Source organism: Loxodonta africana, chromosome 4, assembly GCF_030014295.1.
Source record: "Loxodonta africana isolate mLoxAfr1 chromosome 4, mLoxAfr1.hap2, whole genome shotgun sequence".
Classification (NCBI taxonomy): domain Eukaryota; kingdom Metazoa; phylum Chordata; class Mammalia; order Proboscidea; family Elephantidae; genus Loxodonta; species Loxodonta africana.
The window spans coordinates 125,772,586-125,791,009 of record NC_087345.1 but is presented as its reverse complement, the minus strand read 5'-3'; the positions used below and the strand labels follow the sequence as shown (position 1 = coordinate 125,791,009).

At 40.7% G+C, this 18,424-nt stretch overlaps 1 protein-coding gene across 1 annotated transcript in view; it reads left to right on the top strand.

The window, feature by feature from the left end:
* The first annotated feature begins 1,103 nt into the window (after positions 1-1,103).
* Positions 1,104-18,424, top strand: part of FAM234B (family with sequence similarity 234 member B) — a 58,546-nt gene continuing 41,225 nt past the window's right edge. The window contains exon 1 of the mRNA XM_010595049.3: positions 1,104-1,354. Within this exon, the coding sequence (XP_010593351.1) occupies positions 1,318-1,354 (37 nt within the window). The 5' untranslated portion in view covers positions 1,104-1,317. The remainder of the gene's footprint in view (positions 1,355-18,424) is intronic.

Here is an 18,424-nt window from a genome sequence, read left to right as displayed (position 1 = left end):
AGTGGTGGTTTAGTGGCAGAATTCTTCCCTTCCATGTGGGAGACCCCAGTTCAATACCTTGTGCATGGGGTCCCCACGGGTTGGGGGCCAACTCAATACCAGCTAACAACAACAACGTGCCAGGCACTGCTCTAAAGACTTCGCATATACATTTGTTTAATCTCAGACAACTCTGTGGAATAGTAAGCATTATTAGCCCCATTTCGCACATGAGGAAATTGAGGCACAGCGAGATTAAGTAACTAGCCCAATGCCTCACAGCCAGGAAGTGTTGGGAGCCCTGAGTTGAATTCAGGCAGTCTGGCTCCAGAGTCTGTGCTCTGCCAGAGTCTGTGACATATTTTCGCGGAGAAAGAAGTGGTGACAATGGCTGTTAAGAATCTCTCAGAATACACCCACAGGACAGTTTTATCTACAGTTTCTCATGGGAATGAAGCTGCCTCCGAGTGAGTTATCTTAGAGCTTTTGTTCTGGCACTAAGAAGTCACATCACCTTTGTAGATCTCGGTTTTCTCTACAATAAAACAAGAAGGGTGGGACTAGATAGCCTCAAGATACATTTCTTTTTTAGGGTAATATAACATCTTCAGCATTCGTGCCCACCAAAATGCCGTTCTCACGGTGCATGTGGGGAAGAAGCAGGTCAGATTCGGTCTCCCCGACACATCACGCTAGAAGCCGCGCGGGTAAGGAGGCTGACACCTGGAAAGAAACAGTAGTAAGAAAGGAGGATTAGAGCTACTAGAAACTTCAACCTTTACTTAAGAAACATAAAAGAATCGCACTTATTAGTGTCTACTGTGTGCGCTGTCTGTTCAAAATAGATTATATAATTTAATTCTCACAGCAAGCTTATGAAGTCTGTAGTCTCTTCTCCATTTTAAAAATGACGCTGAAGCTTAGGCATTCCAAGTGACTTGCCAAAGATGGCCCACCTAGTAAGTGATGCACCCAGGATTCAAATCCATTTTGTCGGACTCCAAAGCCCACGCGCATTTCACAACCTGTGCCTCCTTTATGACTTGTTACCTCATTCCATTCTCACTGAAAACCTAGAGGGTAGTTAACTATTTTCCCATTTTACTGAGGATGGAAGTGAAACTCAGCGGTCATCGTAAGAAGTCCGGCTCAGAGCCAGCAGGCAAAGAGCCTGTAGGAGCGTGTACGTGGGCGCGGCCGCCGCAGCCCAGCGCCTCCTCTCGCCTCTGTTCAGCCGAGCGAGTCCCACCTTTTCGGATCTCCGCCTGGGCGCAGCCCGCACCGAACTACACTTCCCGGCAGGACGCGGGCGCGCGCACGCGCACCGGGGCCTCCGCCATGGCGACCGTGCTGTCCAGGGCGCTCAAGCTCCCGGGTAAGTAGTCGCAGCGCCGGGACCACCCCGCCCCCGTCGGCCTGGGGAGACAGGGAGGAGATGCTTTGGGGGCAAAGCTGGTCCGGGCCTGGACGCAACCCGGGAGGAGCTGCAGGAGACCAGAGGCGAGGCGGATGCAGCCATCGCGGGCTGGGGTCCTTGCGCCGCCAGGGGGCTGGAGGGGCGTTCGGCGGCGCGAGGGTCGTGAGCGCCGGGCGAGCCTGGGACAGAGAAGAGGGGCCGCTGGAGGCGCGCGTGGCAGGTGGCTGGGAGCGGGCGGGCGCCGCGGTGCCGCGAATGTCCGAGCTTGTGCCGCCTCCATCCAAGGAAAGGGGTGCTGAGGGGAGCATCCTTCCCCGAGCGCAGCGGACGAGGTACTGGGGGTCTCCAGCTCCTTCTGTTGTGGACTGGACTGGGCGGGGGAGGGGAAGGGGCGGCAAGGCGACGAGTGACCCTCTGTGGAGCAGCAGCTCCCCTGAATGACAACAGTGACGCAGACGGGAGGGTGCGACAGGTATTTCCCTTGCTATTTCACGGAATAAGAAAATGAGAGTCATTTGGCTAACTGACTTGCCCAGTCCAATGTCACGTAAGCAGGACTGGAAAAGCCTGATCTTGAACGCTACGGGTCTTTTGACTCTAGATCCTGGTCTTTTGATTCCACTTGGTCAGCGTCTGTCTGTGGAAGCTAAGCATTTCTGAAAAAAATGCTTTAGCACCTGCAATTTGCAGATAATTTGTGGAATATTCTTTAAGGAGGCGGTAGTGGTGATGACGACTTCCAGAATTAATTCAGTTCTTTGGGCAGCAGCTCTGACCTTTTTTTCTATCTCTAAACCTCCAGAATGGGACTATGCTATTAGAAACTTACTATTTTAATAAAAGTATGATATTTATTCTGCCCAAATAAATGTTAAATACTAAGTCTTTTAAAAAAACTTTTATGGTTCTACCTAAATAAATTTTAAAAACATTAATCTGTAAGCATTTGTTTGCTGATAACTTAAGATGTTAGTGGGAAAAGCAGTTGTTTTTCACTGGCATCATTAGAAACGGTTAGTTGGGTGTCTGCAGGATACCGAGCTTTAGGCTATAGGGGGATTCCAGGGCCCTTGTTCTCAAGCAGAAGGTCTGTGGTTAGGACAAACGGGTTGCACGCTTGGCTGCTAATCAGAAGGTTGGCAGTTTGAACCCACTCTGTCACTTCAGAAGAAAGTCCTGGCTATCTGCTTCCATAAAGGTTACATCCAAGAAAGCCCTATAGAACTCAGTTCTACTCCGTAATTCATGGGGTCGCCAGGAGTCAGAATTGACTTCACAGCAACCGGTTTGATTTTGGTTTGGTTTTCAGGGAGTTTCCAGTATAAAACATTGAAAGGAGCCTTGTGCTTTAGGTGACACTGGGTTGGATATGAAATACGGAATTGTATTTCTGTTCCCGGACTTCATAACATCAGACAGATTTTTTTCCCCCCATCGGGCTCCTTAGAATATTGGAAGGAACATTGGTAATATATAACTTGGAATGTGTATATAACATTGAAATTAAATAAGGGACATGTCCCTTTACCTGAAGGATTAATTAATTTTGAAGAAAGTAGCCTCGTGTATTCTTAGTGTAAGATGATATACCCACGGGGGAGTAATGAAATTTCAAACGTATTTAGCTTTCTTTCTATTTTTCTTTTAGATTCCTTGTTTTATTTCAGCATGGTAATTGTTATTCTTTAAGGGTAAGAATGCAAGAAACTCTTGAGCTCTTTTGCTTCTCACATCTTGACACTGCGGCACTTATTACTTCCTAGAGTATTTAGTTGTAGTAACCTGGTTAGCTGACAGGGAGTAAAGCGTTCCCATGTTCACCCCTTGACCTGTGTTTGGACGGCAGCTTGTCCCTGAACAGTCTGGTATGTCTGTTTTTTTAGAGGGTCAGTGAAAAAGAGGAAGACCCTCAATAACATGGTTTGACATGGTGACTGTAACAACGGGCTCAAATATAACAGTTACCGTGAGGATGGTGCAGGACTGGGCCATGCCTCCTTCTGTTGTATGTAAAATTGGAATCACCTCGACGGCATCTAACAACAAGGGTTATTATAAGTCAGAATCGACTTGACGGCAGTGGTTTGGTTTTTTTGAGTATATATAAAGAGAGAGAGAGAGAGCAACTGTGAGTCCCTTGGTGGGGCAAATGGTTAATGAACTTGGCCCCTAACTGAAAGGTTGGAGGTTTGAGTCTACCCAAAGATGCCTTAGATGAAAGGAGGCCTGGCAGTATACTTCTGGAAAATCAGTCATAGGGTTTTCAATGGCAGTAATCTTTAGGTAGCAGATTGACAGGCCTTCCCTTTGGGGTGCAGCTGGGTGGGTTTGAACTGCCAACCTTTAGGTTAGCAGTCCAACACAAACCATTCGTGCCACCCAGGGACCAAGAAAGAGGACCAGGAACTCGATATTTGGAATTGGCAGTAAAGATGGAGACTCTCCACTGAGATCAGGGCTTGAGGAGACAGAGAATGAGGCCAGCTGTGGCTCCAGTTTTTGGAAGGAAGTCTTCTGCATTTAGATTTTTTTTTTCTTTTCTAATAGACTTTATTTTTTAGAGCAGTTTTAGATTTACAGAAAATTGCACAGAAAGTACAAGAGAATTTCCATATACTCCCCTTCCCCTGCAGTTTCTCTTATTATTAACCTTTTGTATTCTTGTGGTTCATTTGTTGCTATGAACCCATGTTAATGCACTGTTGTTATAGCTGCCATGAAGTCGGCCCTTGACTCACAGCAACCGCATGCACAACAGAACGAAACGCTGCCCAATCCCACGCTATCCCCATGATCTGTTGTAGATTGCACTATTGATCCATAGGGTTTCTTTTTCTTTTTTTAAAATTGTGGTTTAGGTGAAGGTTTACAGTGCAAACTATTTTTTCATTAAACAATTAATACCCATACTGTTTTGTGATATTGGTTGCCAGCGCTACGATATTTCAACACTCTCCCCTTCTCGACCTTGGGGTCCTGTGTCCTCCTGCCTTCTTGTCCTTGCCCCTGGGCTGGTGTGCCCGTTCAGTTTCATTTTGTTTTGTGGGCTTCTCTAATCTTTGACTGAAGGGTGAACCTCAGGAGTGACTTCATTACTGAGCTATGAGGGTGCCCGGGGGCCTGTAATCTCGGGGTTTCTCCAGTCTCTGTTAGACCAATAAGTCTGGTCTTTTTTTTTTGTGAGTTAAAATTTTGTTCTACATTTTTCTCTTGCTCTGTCTGGGACCTTCTACTGTGATCCCTGTCAGAGCAGTTGGTGGTGGTAGCCGGGTACCATCTAGTTGTGCTGGATTCAGTCTATTGGAGGCTATGGTACTTGTGGTCCATTACTCCTTTGGACTAATCTTTCCCTTGTGTCTTTGGTTTTCTTTTTCCTCCCTTGCTCCAGTTTTTTTTTTTTTTTCCCCTTGCTCCAGATGGGGTGGGACCAGTGCAGTATCTTAGAAGGCTGCTCACAAGCTTTTAAGACGCCAGAAGCTGTTCACCAAAGTAGAATGTAGAACATTTTCTTTATAAACTATGTAATGCCAGTTGAGCTAGATGTTCCCCGAGACCATGGTCCCCACAGCTTTTAGCCCAGTAACTTCGTCCCTCGGGGAGTTTAGATGTGTTTATGGAGCTTCCATGACCTTGCGTTGGATAAGTTCTGCTGGCTTCCCCAGTATTGTGTACTGTTTTACCCTTCACCAAAGTTACCACTTATTTATTGTCTATTTAGTGCTTTTCCCTCCCACTCTGCCTTCCCTTGTAACCAGGAAATGTTTCTTTTTGTGTGTGTGTAAACCTTTTCATGAGTTTTTATAATAGTGGTCTCATACAATATTTGTCCTTTAGTGATGTGTTTCACTCAGCATAGTGTCCTCTAGATTCATCCATGTTGTGAGATGCTTTGCAGATTCATCGTTGTTCTTTATCATTGTGTTGTATTCCATCATGTTTGTACCATAGTTTGTTTATCCATTCATCTGTTGTTGGGCACCTAGGTTGTTTCCATCTTTTTGCTATTGTGAACAATGCGGCAGTGAACATGGGTATACTTACGTCCATTCATGTGATGGCGCTTATATCTCTAGGATATATTCCTTGGAGTGAGATTGCTGGATCATATGGTATTTCAGTTTCTAGCTTTTAAAGGAAGCACCATATCATTTTCCAAAATGGTTGTACCATTTTGCATTCCTACCAGCAGTGCATAAGAGTTCCAGTCTCCCCACAGGCTCTCCGACACTTGTTATTTTCTGTGTTTTTGATTCGTGCCAGTAATGTCAGCTTGAGATGGTATCTCGTTGTGGTTTTGATTTGCATTTCTCTAATGGCTGGTGATCATGAGCATTTCTTCATGTATTTGTTAGCCACTTGTATGTCTTCTTTGGTGAAGTGTCTGTTCATATCCTTTGCCCATTTTTTAACTGGATTATTTGTCTTTTTTTTTTTTTTTTTTGTAGAAGGGTTAGATTTTCTCGTAGATTTTAGAGATTAGACCTTTGTCTGATTTGTAATAGCGAAAATTTTTTTCCCAGTCTGTAGGTTCTCTTTTTACTCTTTTGGTGAAGTCTTTTGATGAGCATAAGTTTTTAATTTTTAGAAGATCTTAGTTATCCACCTTATCTTCTGGTGTTTATATATTGTTAGTTATGATTTGTATCCCGTTAATGGCATGTATTAGGGCCTCTAGAGTTGACCCTATTTTTTCTTCTACGATCTTTATAGTTTTCGTTTTTTTTTATTTAGGTCTTTGATCCATTTTGAGTTCGTTTTTGTATATGGGGTGAGGTATGATTCCTGTTTCATTTTTTTGCAGGTGGACATCCTGTTTTGCCAGTACCATTTGTTAAAAAGACCGTCTTTTCCCCATTTGATGGGCATTGATCCCTTGTTGAAGATCAAATGACTGTAGGTGGATGGATTTATATCTGGGTTCTCAATTCTGTTCCATTGGTCAATGTGTCTGTCGTTGTACCAATACCAGGCTGTTTTGTCTACCATAGCTGTATAGTAGCAGGTTCTGAGGTCAGCTAGTGTAAGTCCTCCTACTCTGTTCTTCAGTACCCACCACTGCCACTGCCGTCATGCTTTACTTATCCAGGGCCTCTTCCCTTTCCGTATAATGATTAGCCTTTCCGTCTCTTTAAAGAATGCTGTTGGTATTTGGATCGAGATTGCGTTGTATCTGTAGATTGCTTTGGGTGGAATTGATGTTTTCACAACTTTAAGCCTATCGGGTATGTTGTGATACTTTTTTAGGCCCACATACAATAGCCATATGTTCTTGTATGTGTTGCTGGACTTTTTTCTCCCTTTGCACTTTTCCTTGCCTTTCTTCCCTCCAAAACACACTTTTTAGCTTTTTATGTAAGGTAGAAATTACTTTCCTATCACTCTCTTTCGACACCCACACCTGTTAACTGGGCCTGTGAGGTTGCCTGTCCTGGTTGGGCTACTTTGTCATGTTAGTTTAGTTCACATCCTCACTATTTTTATGTATAACAGAGGCAGAAAAGAATGGTGGCTAAGAGGAGGACACAGGCTTGGGTTTAAATCCAGTCTTCATCTGATGAGTTATTTAATCTCTTTAAGCTTTAGTTTCCACATCCTTAATGTTATTGTGGAACATTTACTACATGCTGAACAAAAAAAGTCTACTCCATATTTACTGAGTAGGGTTATTTGGAATATTAAAAGAGGTGGTTGTATTTAAGAGGTTTATTAACTTCTGACGTGTTAATTAGGAGTTCTCTAATCAAAATTTCAGTAAGTGTTGGCTATTACTATTATCATCATTTGCACTGTGATCATTTCTGAATGTGATACCCGAAGGAAGGCCTGATGTGATAGTAAACTAATGACAGGTCTCAGCAACCTCGCGGTGAAAGACCAGTTGATGGGAATGTGTTTCAGTCTCGTACCCTTTCACTAAACTCAGCATGGAAAGATGTTTGGCTCACATACATAGAATGAAGTTAATCAGTAACAGAAGGACAGTATGACATTCATAAAGCCTGTGGGACAGCTTATCTCATAAGCTTATATGTTTTTTTAAGGCTGGTTTGAAGTTTGAAGGTCAAACACTGAAGATAATATCAAAGCATAATATTATTGTAATGGATTTTTTGTTATGTGTAACTCAGAATGATTATGTGCCCTTGGATAAACTAATCCATGATGTGAATTATTTACCTGTAGTTGCATTAGAGCGCATAGTATAATACGTATGTAGTGTAGTATACGTTCCTGTCTTGGTTACCTAGTGCTGCTATAACCGAAATACTACAATGGATGGCTTTAACAAATGGAAATTTATTTCCTCACAGTAAAGTAGGCTAAAAGTAGGCCAAATTCAGGGTGTCAGCTCCAGGGGCTGGCTTTCTCTTTCTGGAGGAAGATTCTGTGTCCTCAAACTTCCCCTGGTCCAAGAGCTTCTCAGGCTCAGGGACACGCTCTGCTCCCGGTGATGCTTTCTGGGTGGTATGAGGTCCCGAAGACTCTGGTTGCCTCACTTTCCTTTTATCTCTTAAAGACATAAAAGGTGGTGCAGGCCACACCTCAGGGAAACTCCCTTTACATTGGCTCAGGGAGGTGACCTGGTGTTACAATGCCACCCTAACCCTCTTAACATAAAATTACAATCACAAAATGGAGGGCAACCACACAACACTGGGAGTCATGGCCTAACCAAGTTGATACACACATTTTTGGGGGGACATAATTCAATCCATGACAATTACAGTGTAGTACATGTCCTAAGATAGTATATGCTGTAGTATATTTTCTTGAAAACATATGAGGATAGATTCTTCTCTTTCCTGTTTGTTTTCCTCTGTGCCATTTTGGAAACACTGTTTTAACCAGCACCCTCAGTCTTTCTAAGATGAAAAGTGATAGCTATGGAAAACTCATTTATACTGACGTATTATGAAATCAGTGCCCGTACCTTATTCTCTGAAAATCTTTCAGTGATTAAAAATCTGAGTGGGAGCTGAAATTAGAAGAGAGTGCTAAAGTACCCAGGACTATGAAGCAAGGATTTGACGTCTAACTCTTCAGCCTGAGTATAACTTTAGGCAAGTAATTACACTTATGCTTCAACCTGTCTTGCTGTCTTTCTGTGAATACATAGAAAAATACTTATTTGGGTGTTCTCTAATCAAAACTTGCATCCTGTAATAATTAAGCTGAGGTTGGATTTTGCACTATCTGAAAAAAATATGCATTAGTAAGTTAAAAGTAAATACCCATCCTCAGAGTTTGGCCCTAATCTTCTATGATCTTTTATAGAAAGGCTTGAGGGTATGATAACCTCTGAGTTTTTGCATGTTTGTCTTTATACTTAACAATATCGTGGCTGGGTCAGAGATCTTGGACTTTGCACCCCATGCACGTTCTTTGAGGACTTTGTAGATATTACTGTACTACCTTTTACTAATGTATGTTATGGTGGAGAAGTCAGCAGGACTTTTATTCCCATCATTACTGACTTGATTGTTTTTCCCTGGTCTGGCTACTCCTATGATTCTTTGTCCTTGAAGTCCAGTGCCTTTACCAGGATATATCTCAGTATTGATTATTCTCTACCTGTTTTTCTTGGGACTCCTTTTACGCTTTTATTCTGCAGTTTTAGGTCTTGCTTTATTGCAGGAACTTTTTTTGTATATCCTTTAAATATTGTTTTTGCTTCCACTTTCTTTTCTCTTATCTCTTTGGTTACGCATATATTGAATCAGCTTTGTTCTCTGTTTCTATCACTTTCTAGTCCTTTTAAAAGTCTTGTTCTTTTCTGTGGGAGACACATAAGTAGTCATTAAGAGTACAGGCTTTGAAGGTAGACTATCTGGGTTTGAATCCTTGCAGTGTTACTTGCTGTTTAACCATGGGCCAGTTACTTAAACTTAGATGTTTCAGGTTTCCTCATCTCTAAAATGGAGCTAATAATGTGTGTTTACCTCAAAAAGTTGTCCTGGAGATTTACTGAGGTAAGATGTTCAGGGGCTTGGAAGAGTGCGTAGGTAATGCTCAGGAATTGCCAACAATTGTTCCCATTCCATTTTGCTTTTTTTTTCTAATTTATCCTCCTTGACTTTGCTTTTAGCAATATCTCTTCTCCTTTTTTGCTGGTTCTAATAAGAATTTCTTTTCTCTAATTGTTTTATTAGTTTCTTCCATTGTCTTCCTGAACCCTGATGGTTTTACTTTTTATCTTTTCTGTTGAATGCCATTTGTTAGAAATATGAGCGTAAGTCAAAAAGTATTGCTACAAAATCATAGAAATCTCTGTTAAACAAAAATATCAAAATGTGAAGCTATTGTTTCTTGACATACCCTCCGTCTAGGTCTGTATGCTTTTGAAGGCAGTGTTTCCATCTCTCTAACCGTTCCCTGAAGAATTCTGTGCTCTTCGATTCAAACCACGTCAAAATGGCAGTTTTGGCATCCTCGAGGGACTCAAATCGTGTTCCTTTTAAATGTTCTTTGAGTTTTGGGAACAAAAAGAACTCTGAAGGGGCAAGATCAGGGCTGTAGGATAGATGGAGTAAGATTTCCCAATGAAATTCTCATAGGATAGCCCTTGCTACCCTTGAAGAATAAGCAAGTACGTTGTTGTGATGGAAAAAAATTCCTTGATACAACTTTACTGGCCTTTTTCTCACCAATGCAGTTTTCAGTTTTCTTAAACCTTCTTTGTAATAAGTCCCCCGTGATCGTCCTGTGTCCTTTGAGATTACCCATTTGGAATCCCAAAAAACAGTTGCCATAACCTTCTGGGTGGTCTTCCCTCTCTTGGCTCATCTTTGAGGTCTTCTCGACCTTCCTTAAAATGCTTGATCCATGTAAAAACTGTTGTTTTATGTGGGGCAGCATTCCCATAAACTTGTTGCAAAGCTTCAGTGATTTGGGAAGATGTCCACTTGAGTTTTGTTAAAAACTTGATAATAGCCCTGACCTCAAATTTTTTTTCCTCCCATGGCACAGTAAGTATCCCTTTTTTAGAAGGCACCCTGATGAAACTAAGACAATTGTATTACGGAACGAACTTGTCTGCAGCCATCCACTGATCACAGAGACGTGTTTAAACACATTTTGTTTGGAATAAATCCATGCATGTATGAACTGGAACTCTAGTAGCGATACTTTTTGACTTACCCTCGTATTTTGTCTTCTCTGTGGCCCTTATTTCAGACAAGACACATTTTCTTTGCTTTCTTGGCTTCCATGGGGAAGTGTCTATTCATTGTTTCTTCTGTGTCGTGATGTAATCTGTCCAGCATTTGTTCTTCAGCTAATTTTATTTGTGTGTTTGATTTTAACTTTTTTTATTGCATATTTATAGAACTTTGTGGTATCCTGTAGAGTGAATGCTATTGATGGTTCCTTTCTTTTTTTTCCTTCATTATTTGAATATGCCACAATATATTCTATCTTCTTTTGATGGAAATTTACTAATTAAACAGTGCTGCAGTAAACATTGTTGTAATTAGCAATTTTGGCAAATATGCTTAATACTTCTAGGGTATACAACTAGGAGTGAAACGACTGGTTTTGTGCATTTTCAATGTCGTGATATACCACCAAATTGCTGCCCAATGTGGTTATATCAATTTACACCCCCATCAGCAGTGTGTGAGAGCTCCACTTGCTTTATATCCTCACCAGCGCATGCTTTTACCAGATTTTAAAAGTTTTTGTCAACCTAAGTGAATGAGTATCTGATTGTTATTTAAATTTGCACTCCCCTCATTACTAGTGAGGTTGACCTTTTTCCATATATTTATTTGCTGTTTGCCATTTGGGTTTCCTCGTCAGTGAAGTGCCTGTTTATGGCTTTTATTTTTCTTTCTTTTATTCTATTGAGGTATTAATTTGAAGGAGTTTTTTTATGTATCCTTATACTAATCCCATGTGATACATGTGTGTTATACATCTCTTATTCCATTTTATAGTTTATCGTCTACTGAATTTATAGTAAGTCTTGAAATCTGGCAGGACAGGTTCTCCCAAACTTCTTTAAAATTGTTTTGGCTTGTTGTTCTTCTTTAATAATTTTATATTAAGCTTCTCAAGTTTCATGAATAATTCAGTCAATATCTTGATTGGAATTTCCTTATATCTATAAATTAATCTGAAGAAAATGAACATCTGTGTGATGTTGTCTTATCTGTACACATTGTATTTCTATGAACTTCTTTATATCTTCTTAAATATCTTTTTATCAAGTTTTATAATTATTTTTCTTAAGAATCTTAACCTCATACATGTTTTATTAAAATATAAATATTTTATCTATTGTAGCTGAGATTATAAATTAAATCCATTAAAAAAATTGTATTTTCAACTGCTTGTTTCAGGTGATTATTATACAGTAAGTCTTTTTTGTTGTCGTTAGGTGCCATCGAGTCAGTTTTGACTCATAGCAGCCCCATGTGACAGAGTAGAACTGCCCTGGAAGTTTTTTTTTTTTTTTTAATAATTTATTTTGTTATTGTTGAGAATATGTTTTTGTTAGGTGCCCTCGAGTTGGTTCTGAATCATAGCGACCCTGTGTACAATGGAACAAAGCACTGCTCTATCCTGCACCATCCTCACAATTGTTGTTATGCTTGAGCCCATTGTTGCAACCACTGTGTCAGTCCATCTCTTTGAGAGTCTTCCTCTTTTTCGCTGCCCCTCTGCTTTACCAAGCACGATGTCCTGTTCCAGGAACGGATCCCTCCTGATAACATGTTCAAAGTACGTAAGGCAAAGTCCCACCCTCTTTGTGTCTGTCTAAGGAGCATTCTGGCTGTACTTCTTCCAAGACAGATTTGCTTGTTCTTTTGGCAGTCCATTGTATGTATATTCAATATTCTTTGCCAACACCACAATTCAAAGGCATCAATTTTTCAGTCTTCCTTATTCATCTTCAGGCTTTCACATGCATATGAGGCTATTGAAAACACCCTGGCTTGGGTCAGGCACATCTTAGTCTTCAAGTCATCTGCATAACACAGGTTGTTAATGAGTCTTCCTCCAATCCTGATGCCCCATTCTTCTTCATAGAGCCCTGCTTCTCAGATTATTTGCTCAGCATATCCATGGCACTGGGTGGGTATACAGATTGAATACCAAAAACCAAACCCAGTGCTGTCGAGTTGATTCCGGAGTTGATTCCAACTCATAGCGACCCTATAGGACAGAATAGAACTGCCCCATAGAGTTTCCAAGGAGTCCCTGGCGGATTTGAACTGCCGACCCATTGGTTAGTAGCTGTAACACTTAACCACGACGCCACCAAGGGATACAACCCTGACACACACCTTTCCTGACTTTAAACCATGCAGTATCTCCTTGTTTGAATGACTGCTTCTTGATCTTTGTACAGGTTCCTCCTGAGCAGAATTAAGTGTTCTGGAATTCCTGTTCCTCACAATGTTATCCATATTTGTTATGATCCACACAGTCAAATGCCTTTGCATAGTCAATAAAACACTGGTAAACGTCTTTCTGGTATTCTCTGCTTTCGGCCAGGATCCATCTGACATCAGCAATGATATCCTTGGTTTCACGTCCTCTTTCAAATCTGGCTTGAATTCTGGCAGTTCCCTGGAGATATACTGCCGCAGCTGCTTTTGAGTGATCTTCAGCAAAATTTTACTTGCTTGTGATATTAATGAAATTGTTTGATAATTTCCGCATTCGGTTGGGTCACCCTTCTTGGGAGTGGACCAAGTAGCCATCTTCCAGATTTCTTGGCATAGCCAGATGAGCACTTCCAGCGCTGCATCCGTTTGTTGAAACATCTCAATTTGTATTCTGTCAATTCCTGGAGCTTTATTTTTTGCCAGTGCCTTCAGTGCAGCTAGACTTCTTCCATCAGTGCCATCGGTTCCCCATCATATGTTACCTTCTGAAATGGTTGAACATCAACCAGTTCTTTTTGGTATAGTGACTCTGTGTATCCCTTCCACCTCCTTTGGATGCTTCCTGCGTTGTTTAATATTTTCACCATAGAATCCTTCAGTATTGGAACTCAAGTGTTGAATTTTTTCTTCAGTTCTTTCAGTTTGAGAAATGTCGAGCATGATCTTCCCTTTTGGTTTTCTATCTCCCGGTCTTTGCACATTTCATTATAATACTTTGCTTCGTCTTCTCTAGCTGCCTTTTGAAATCTTCTCTTCAGCTCTTTTACTTTATCATTTCTTCCTTTTGCTTAAGCTACTTGACATGCGAGAGCAAGTTTTAGAGTCTCCTCTGAAATCCATCTTGGTCTTTTCTTTCCTGTCTTCTTAATGACCTCTTGGTTTCTTCATGTATGATGTCCTTCCACAACTCGTCTGGTCTTCTATCGTTAGTGTTCAAAATGTCAAATCTAGAGACAGTCTGTAAATTCAGGTAAGATGTACTCAAGGTCCTACTTTGGCTCTTGTGAACTTGTTCTAATTTCCTTCAGTTCCAACTTGAACTTGCATATGAGCAACTGATAATCTGTTCCACAGTTGGCTCCTGGCCTTGTTCTCACTGCTGATACTGACCTTTTCCATCATGTCTTCCTACAGATACAGTCTATTTGGTTCCCGTGTATTCCATCTGGTAAGGTCCACATGTATCATCAACATTTATGTTGGTGAAAAAAGGTATTTGCAATGAAGAAGTCATTGGTCTTGGAAAATTTTGTCACGTGATCTCCGGCATCATTTCTATCACTGGGGCCATATTTTCCAACTACTGATCCTTTTTCTTTGTTTCTAACTTTCACATTCCAATCACCAGTCATTATCAGTGCAGCTGTTATCAGTGCATGTTTGTTCGATTTCAAACTGCAGAAGTTGGTAAAAATCTTCAATTTCTTCGTCTTTGGCCTTAGTGGTTGGTTCATACATTTGAATAATAGTCCTATTAACTGGTTCTCCTTTTAGGCATATCACTGACAGCATTGTACTTCAGGATGGATCTTGAAATATTCTTTTTGATGATGAATGCAACACCATTTCTCTTCAAGTTGTCATTCTTGGCATAGTAGTCCATATGATTGTCTCATTCAAAATGGCCATTATAAGTCTGTTTCAGCTCACTGATGGGATATCGATGTTTATGTGTTCCATTTCATTTTTGAGGATTTTCAGTTTTCCTAGACTCATACTTTGTACATTCTACTTCCTGATTATTAATGGATGTTTGCAGCTGTTTCTTCTCATTTTGAATCGTGCCATATCAGCAAATGAAGGTCCTGAAAGTTTGACTCCATCCTTGTCCTTAAGGTCAACTTTGAGGAGGCATCTCTTCCCCAATCCTCTTTTGAGTGCCTTGAAACCTGAGGGGCTCATCTTCTGGCACTATATCAGGCAATGTTCTGCTGTTATTCATAAGGTTTTCATCATCTAATTCTTTTCAGAAGTAGACTGCTGGCCCCTTCTTCCTAGTCTTAGTCTGGAAGCTCAGTTGAAACTTGTCAGCCGTGGGTGACCCTACTGGTATTTAAATAGCTTCCAGCATCACAGCAACATGCAAGCCCCCACAGAACGACAAACTAACAGCCGCGTGGGAGTGTTGACAATATACACAGCATAATGTTTTTTTAATGTACGCCAATTCAGCAATTTCTCCATGTACAATTCAATGACATTGATTACATTCTTTGACTTGTGCTACCTTTCTTACCTTCCTTTTCTGAGTTGTCCTCCCCGAATAACATTAACTTCCCCCTAACTTTCCTGTCTAATCTTTTGAGTTGCTATTGTCAGTTTGGTCCCATATAGATAGTTCTTAAAAGAACACAGTACTCAAGGCAGATAGTCTTTACTAGTTAAGCTCAACTATTGCTTGGTTTTAAGAAGACTTTAAGGGGGTATTTTTGGTTTAAAGTTTAAAGATTATCTCAGGGCAGTAGTTCAAGGGGTTCATCCAGCATCCATGGCTCCAGTAAATCTGGGTTCCATGAGAATTTGAAATTCTTTCTACATTTTTGTCCCTTTCATCGGGATACTTCTGTAGAACCTTTGGATCAAAATGTTCAGTAGTGGTGGGATGCCTCCTTTCTGATTATTAAAATAAAATAAATCTCAGTTCAGCAATCCCACTCCTGGGAATATATCTTAGAGAAATAAGAGTTGTCACATGAATAGATATATGTATACCCATATTTATTGCAGTATTATTCACAACAGCAAAAAGATGGAAACATCCTAAGTACCTATCAACAGATTAATGTGGAAACATCCTAAGTACCTATCAACAGATTAATGGATAAACAAATTATGGTACATACACACAGTGAAATACTATGCAATGATAAAGAACAGTGATGAATCTGTAAAATGTCTCACAACATGGATGAATCTGAAGGACATTATGCTGGGTAAAATAAATCAATGACAAAAAGACAAATATTATATGAGACCACTATTATAAAACCCAAGAAAAGGTTTTATAAACAGAAAAAAAAGTCTTTGATGGTTTTTAGCAAAGGGAGGGGTGGAGAAGGAAAGTCACTAACTAGATAGTAGATAAGTGTTAACTTTGGGGAAGGGAAAGACAACACAAAATATAGGGGAAGTCAGCACAACTTGACCTGGGCAAAGTCATAGAAGCTTCCTAGATACATTCAAACACCTTGAGGGACTGAGTTACTGGGGCTGAGGTCTGGGGACCATGGTCTCGGGGAACATCTAGGTCAGTTGGCAAAACATAATTCATAAAGAATATGTTCTACATCCTACTTTGGTGAATAGCATCTGGGGTTTTAAAAGCTTGCCAGCGACCATCTAAGATACATCTATTGGTCCCATCCTGTCCAGAGCAAAGGAGAATGAAGAAAACCAAAGACAAAAGGAAAATATTAGTCCAAATGACTAGTGGACCATATTAACCACAGCCTCCACCAGCCTGAGCCCAGAAGAACTAGATGGTGCCCAGCTACCACCACCCACCACTTGGTATGATAGAGGGTACCGGACAGAGCAGGAGAAAAATGTAGAACAAAATTCAAATTTACCAAAAAAGAGTTACTGGCTTGACAAAGACTGGGGGAACCCCTGAGATTATGGCCCCCAGACATCTTGTTAACTCAGAACTGAAGCCACTCCGAAAGTCACCCTTTCAACCAAAGATTAGATAGGTTTATAAAACAAACAATAACATGTGAAAAATGTGCTTCATAGTTCAATCAAGTATACAAGACTAAATGAGCAACACTAACCCAAAAGCAGAGAGGAGAAGGCAGGAAGGGACAGGAAAACCAGGGTGAATGGACACAGAATCTAGGGTGTAGAGGGAAAGATGTCGAGGGACTCTTCTGATTCTTGATCGTATTTAATTGGAACAGTTGTTTTTCAGTTAGCTATTGGCTGACATTTGGAGCACAGGATGCAGTTAGGGGCATGAGCTGGGCCCGTTGGGAGATAGAATTTAATCTAGCCTTATTAACTCAGATCCCTTTCCCACCAGGACTCTTCTATGTGGACGTCTCTATCCTGGCTAGCTGGCGATCTGTTTGTCACCTTAGAGTGCTGATTTAACATTTACTTCTCTTTGTTGTTGTGGCAGTTAAAATTTATTGCTCCTCAGCTCCAAATTCGCCTTCATTGCCTGATCTGTGAAAATGGATCTGGGCCCTTTAAATACTAAGTTGGTTTTTCATAAATTTGTTTGTCCCTCAGCCCTAGTGTACCTTTTAGAGTCCTCTTTCCATCTTTGTATTTACACTTCTATCATTGCTTAAAGAGCGGTGGTGTTGCAATGGTTAAAGCGATCGACTGCTAAATGAAGTGTCAGTAGTTTGAAACTACCAGTGGCTCTGAGGGAGAAAGCTATCGCAGTCTGCTTCCGTAGAGATTTATAGCCCTGGAAACCCTGTGGGGTCGCTTTGAGTCAGAATTGACTTGATGGCAGTGGGTTTGGTTTTGGTTTGGTATCATTGCTTAATAATTTTTTTATATTAAATTTTCCTTCCTTGAATTACTGTCTAGTTTCTGTCTCCTGATTGGACCTGGATTGATAAAACTGTCAAAAATCAATCTGTTGCCCCTGGGTGGTGCAAATGGCCTGCACTTGGTTGGTAACCAAAAGGTTGGTGGTTCGAACCCATCCAGGGGTGCCGCAGAAGGAATAGGCCTGGCGACCTGCTTCTATAAAGATTACAGCCAAGAAAACCCTGAGGAGCATTTCTACCCTGTAATGCACCGGGTCCCAAAGTCATAAACCAACAACAAAAACAAAAGCAACAAAAAAAATCAACGTCTTCAGAAAGGATTGCCCCTGTACTTAGTTACTTTTTTACCCTGCTACACTGATAGCCTGCTTCTTGCAAAGATACGAGCCTGTGCTTCTTCTCATTCGTCAGTCTTACTTCCCCTTCTATTCTGTAATGTTGGTGGAGCTCGTTGGTGCTCTGTGATCCCAGAATTTGTCTTTTCAAGGAAGTGGTGAGTGATCTGACTATATATTTTTAGAGTATAAATTATTGGTTAAGAGTATGATTGCCTGGCTTTGAATCTTGGCTTTTCCTCTCACAAGCTCTATGATCTTAGGCAACTTATTTTTCTATGTTTAGGTTTTTTTGTTGATAAAATAGGATAATAATAATGCCTAACTTTATGGGGTTATTGTGAGGATTAAATGTGAAATGCTCGGACCAGTACCTGAGACATAGTAGGCAGTCAGCAAATTCCCAGTTATTATTGTCATCATCATCACTAATTCTGTGACCTCGTTCATTGCTAGAGATCTGTAGAAATACGTATCTGCTCCTACTGTGCCTCCTCGATTTGATATAAAGTTCACTTGAATTTAGCAACAGTTTTTCACAAATTGTGGTTTGGGAATCTGGCTGTTTTCCTATTTTTAAAAATTTATCTTTTTTCATTTTGATTTTCCTGGTTTTGGGGAAGAGAGAATGACAGAAATGCCTTCCTTTGCCACTATTAACGAGCAGCATATCATTTCTTTAAAAGGACAAATTCAGCAGCAGCTTTGTTTTTCACAGAATACGTGGGAATTATTTTTATAGACTCATTAAAGATTTTACAAGTTTCTGTAGCATATGCAGCCAAGTTTTCTTTC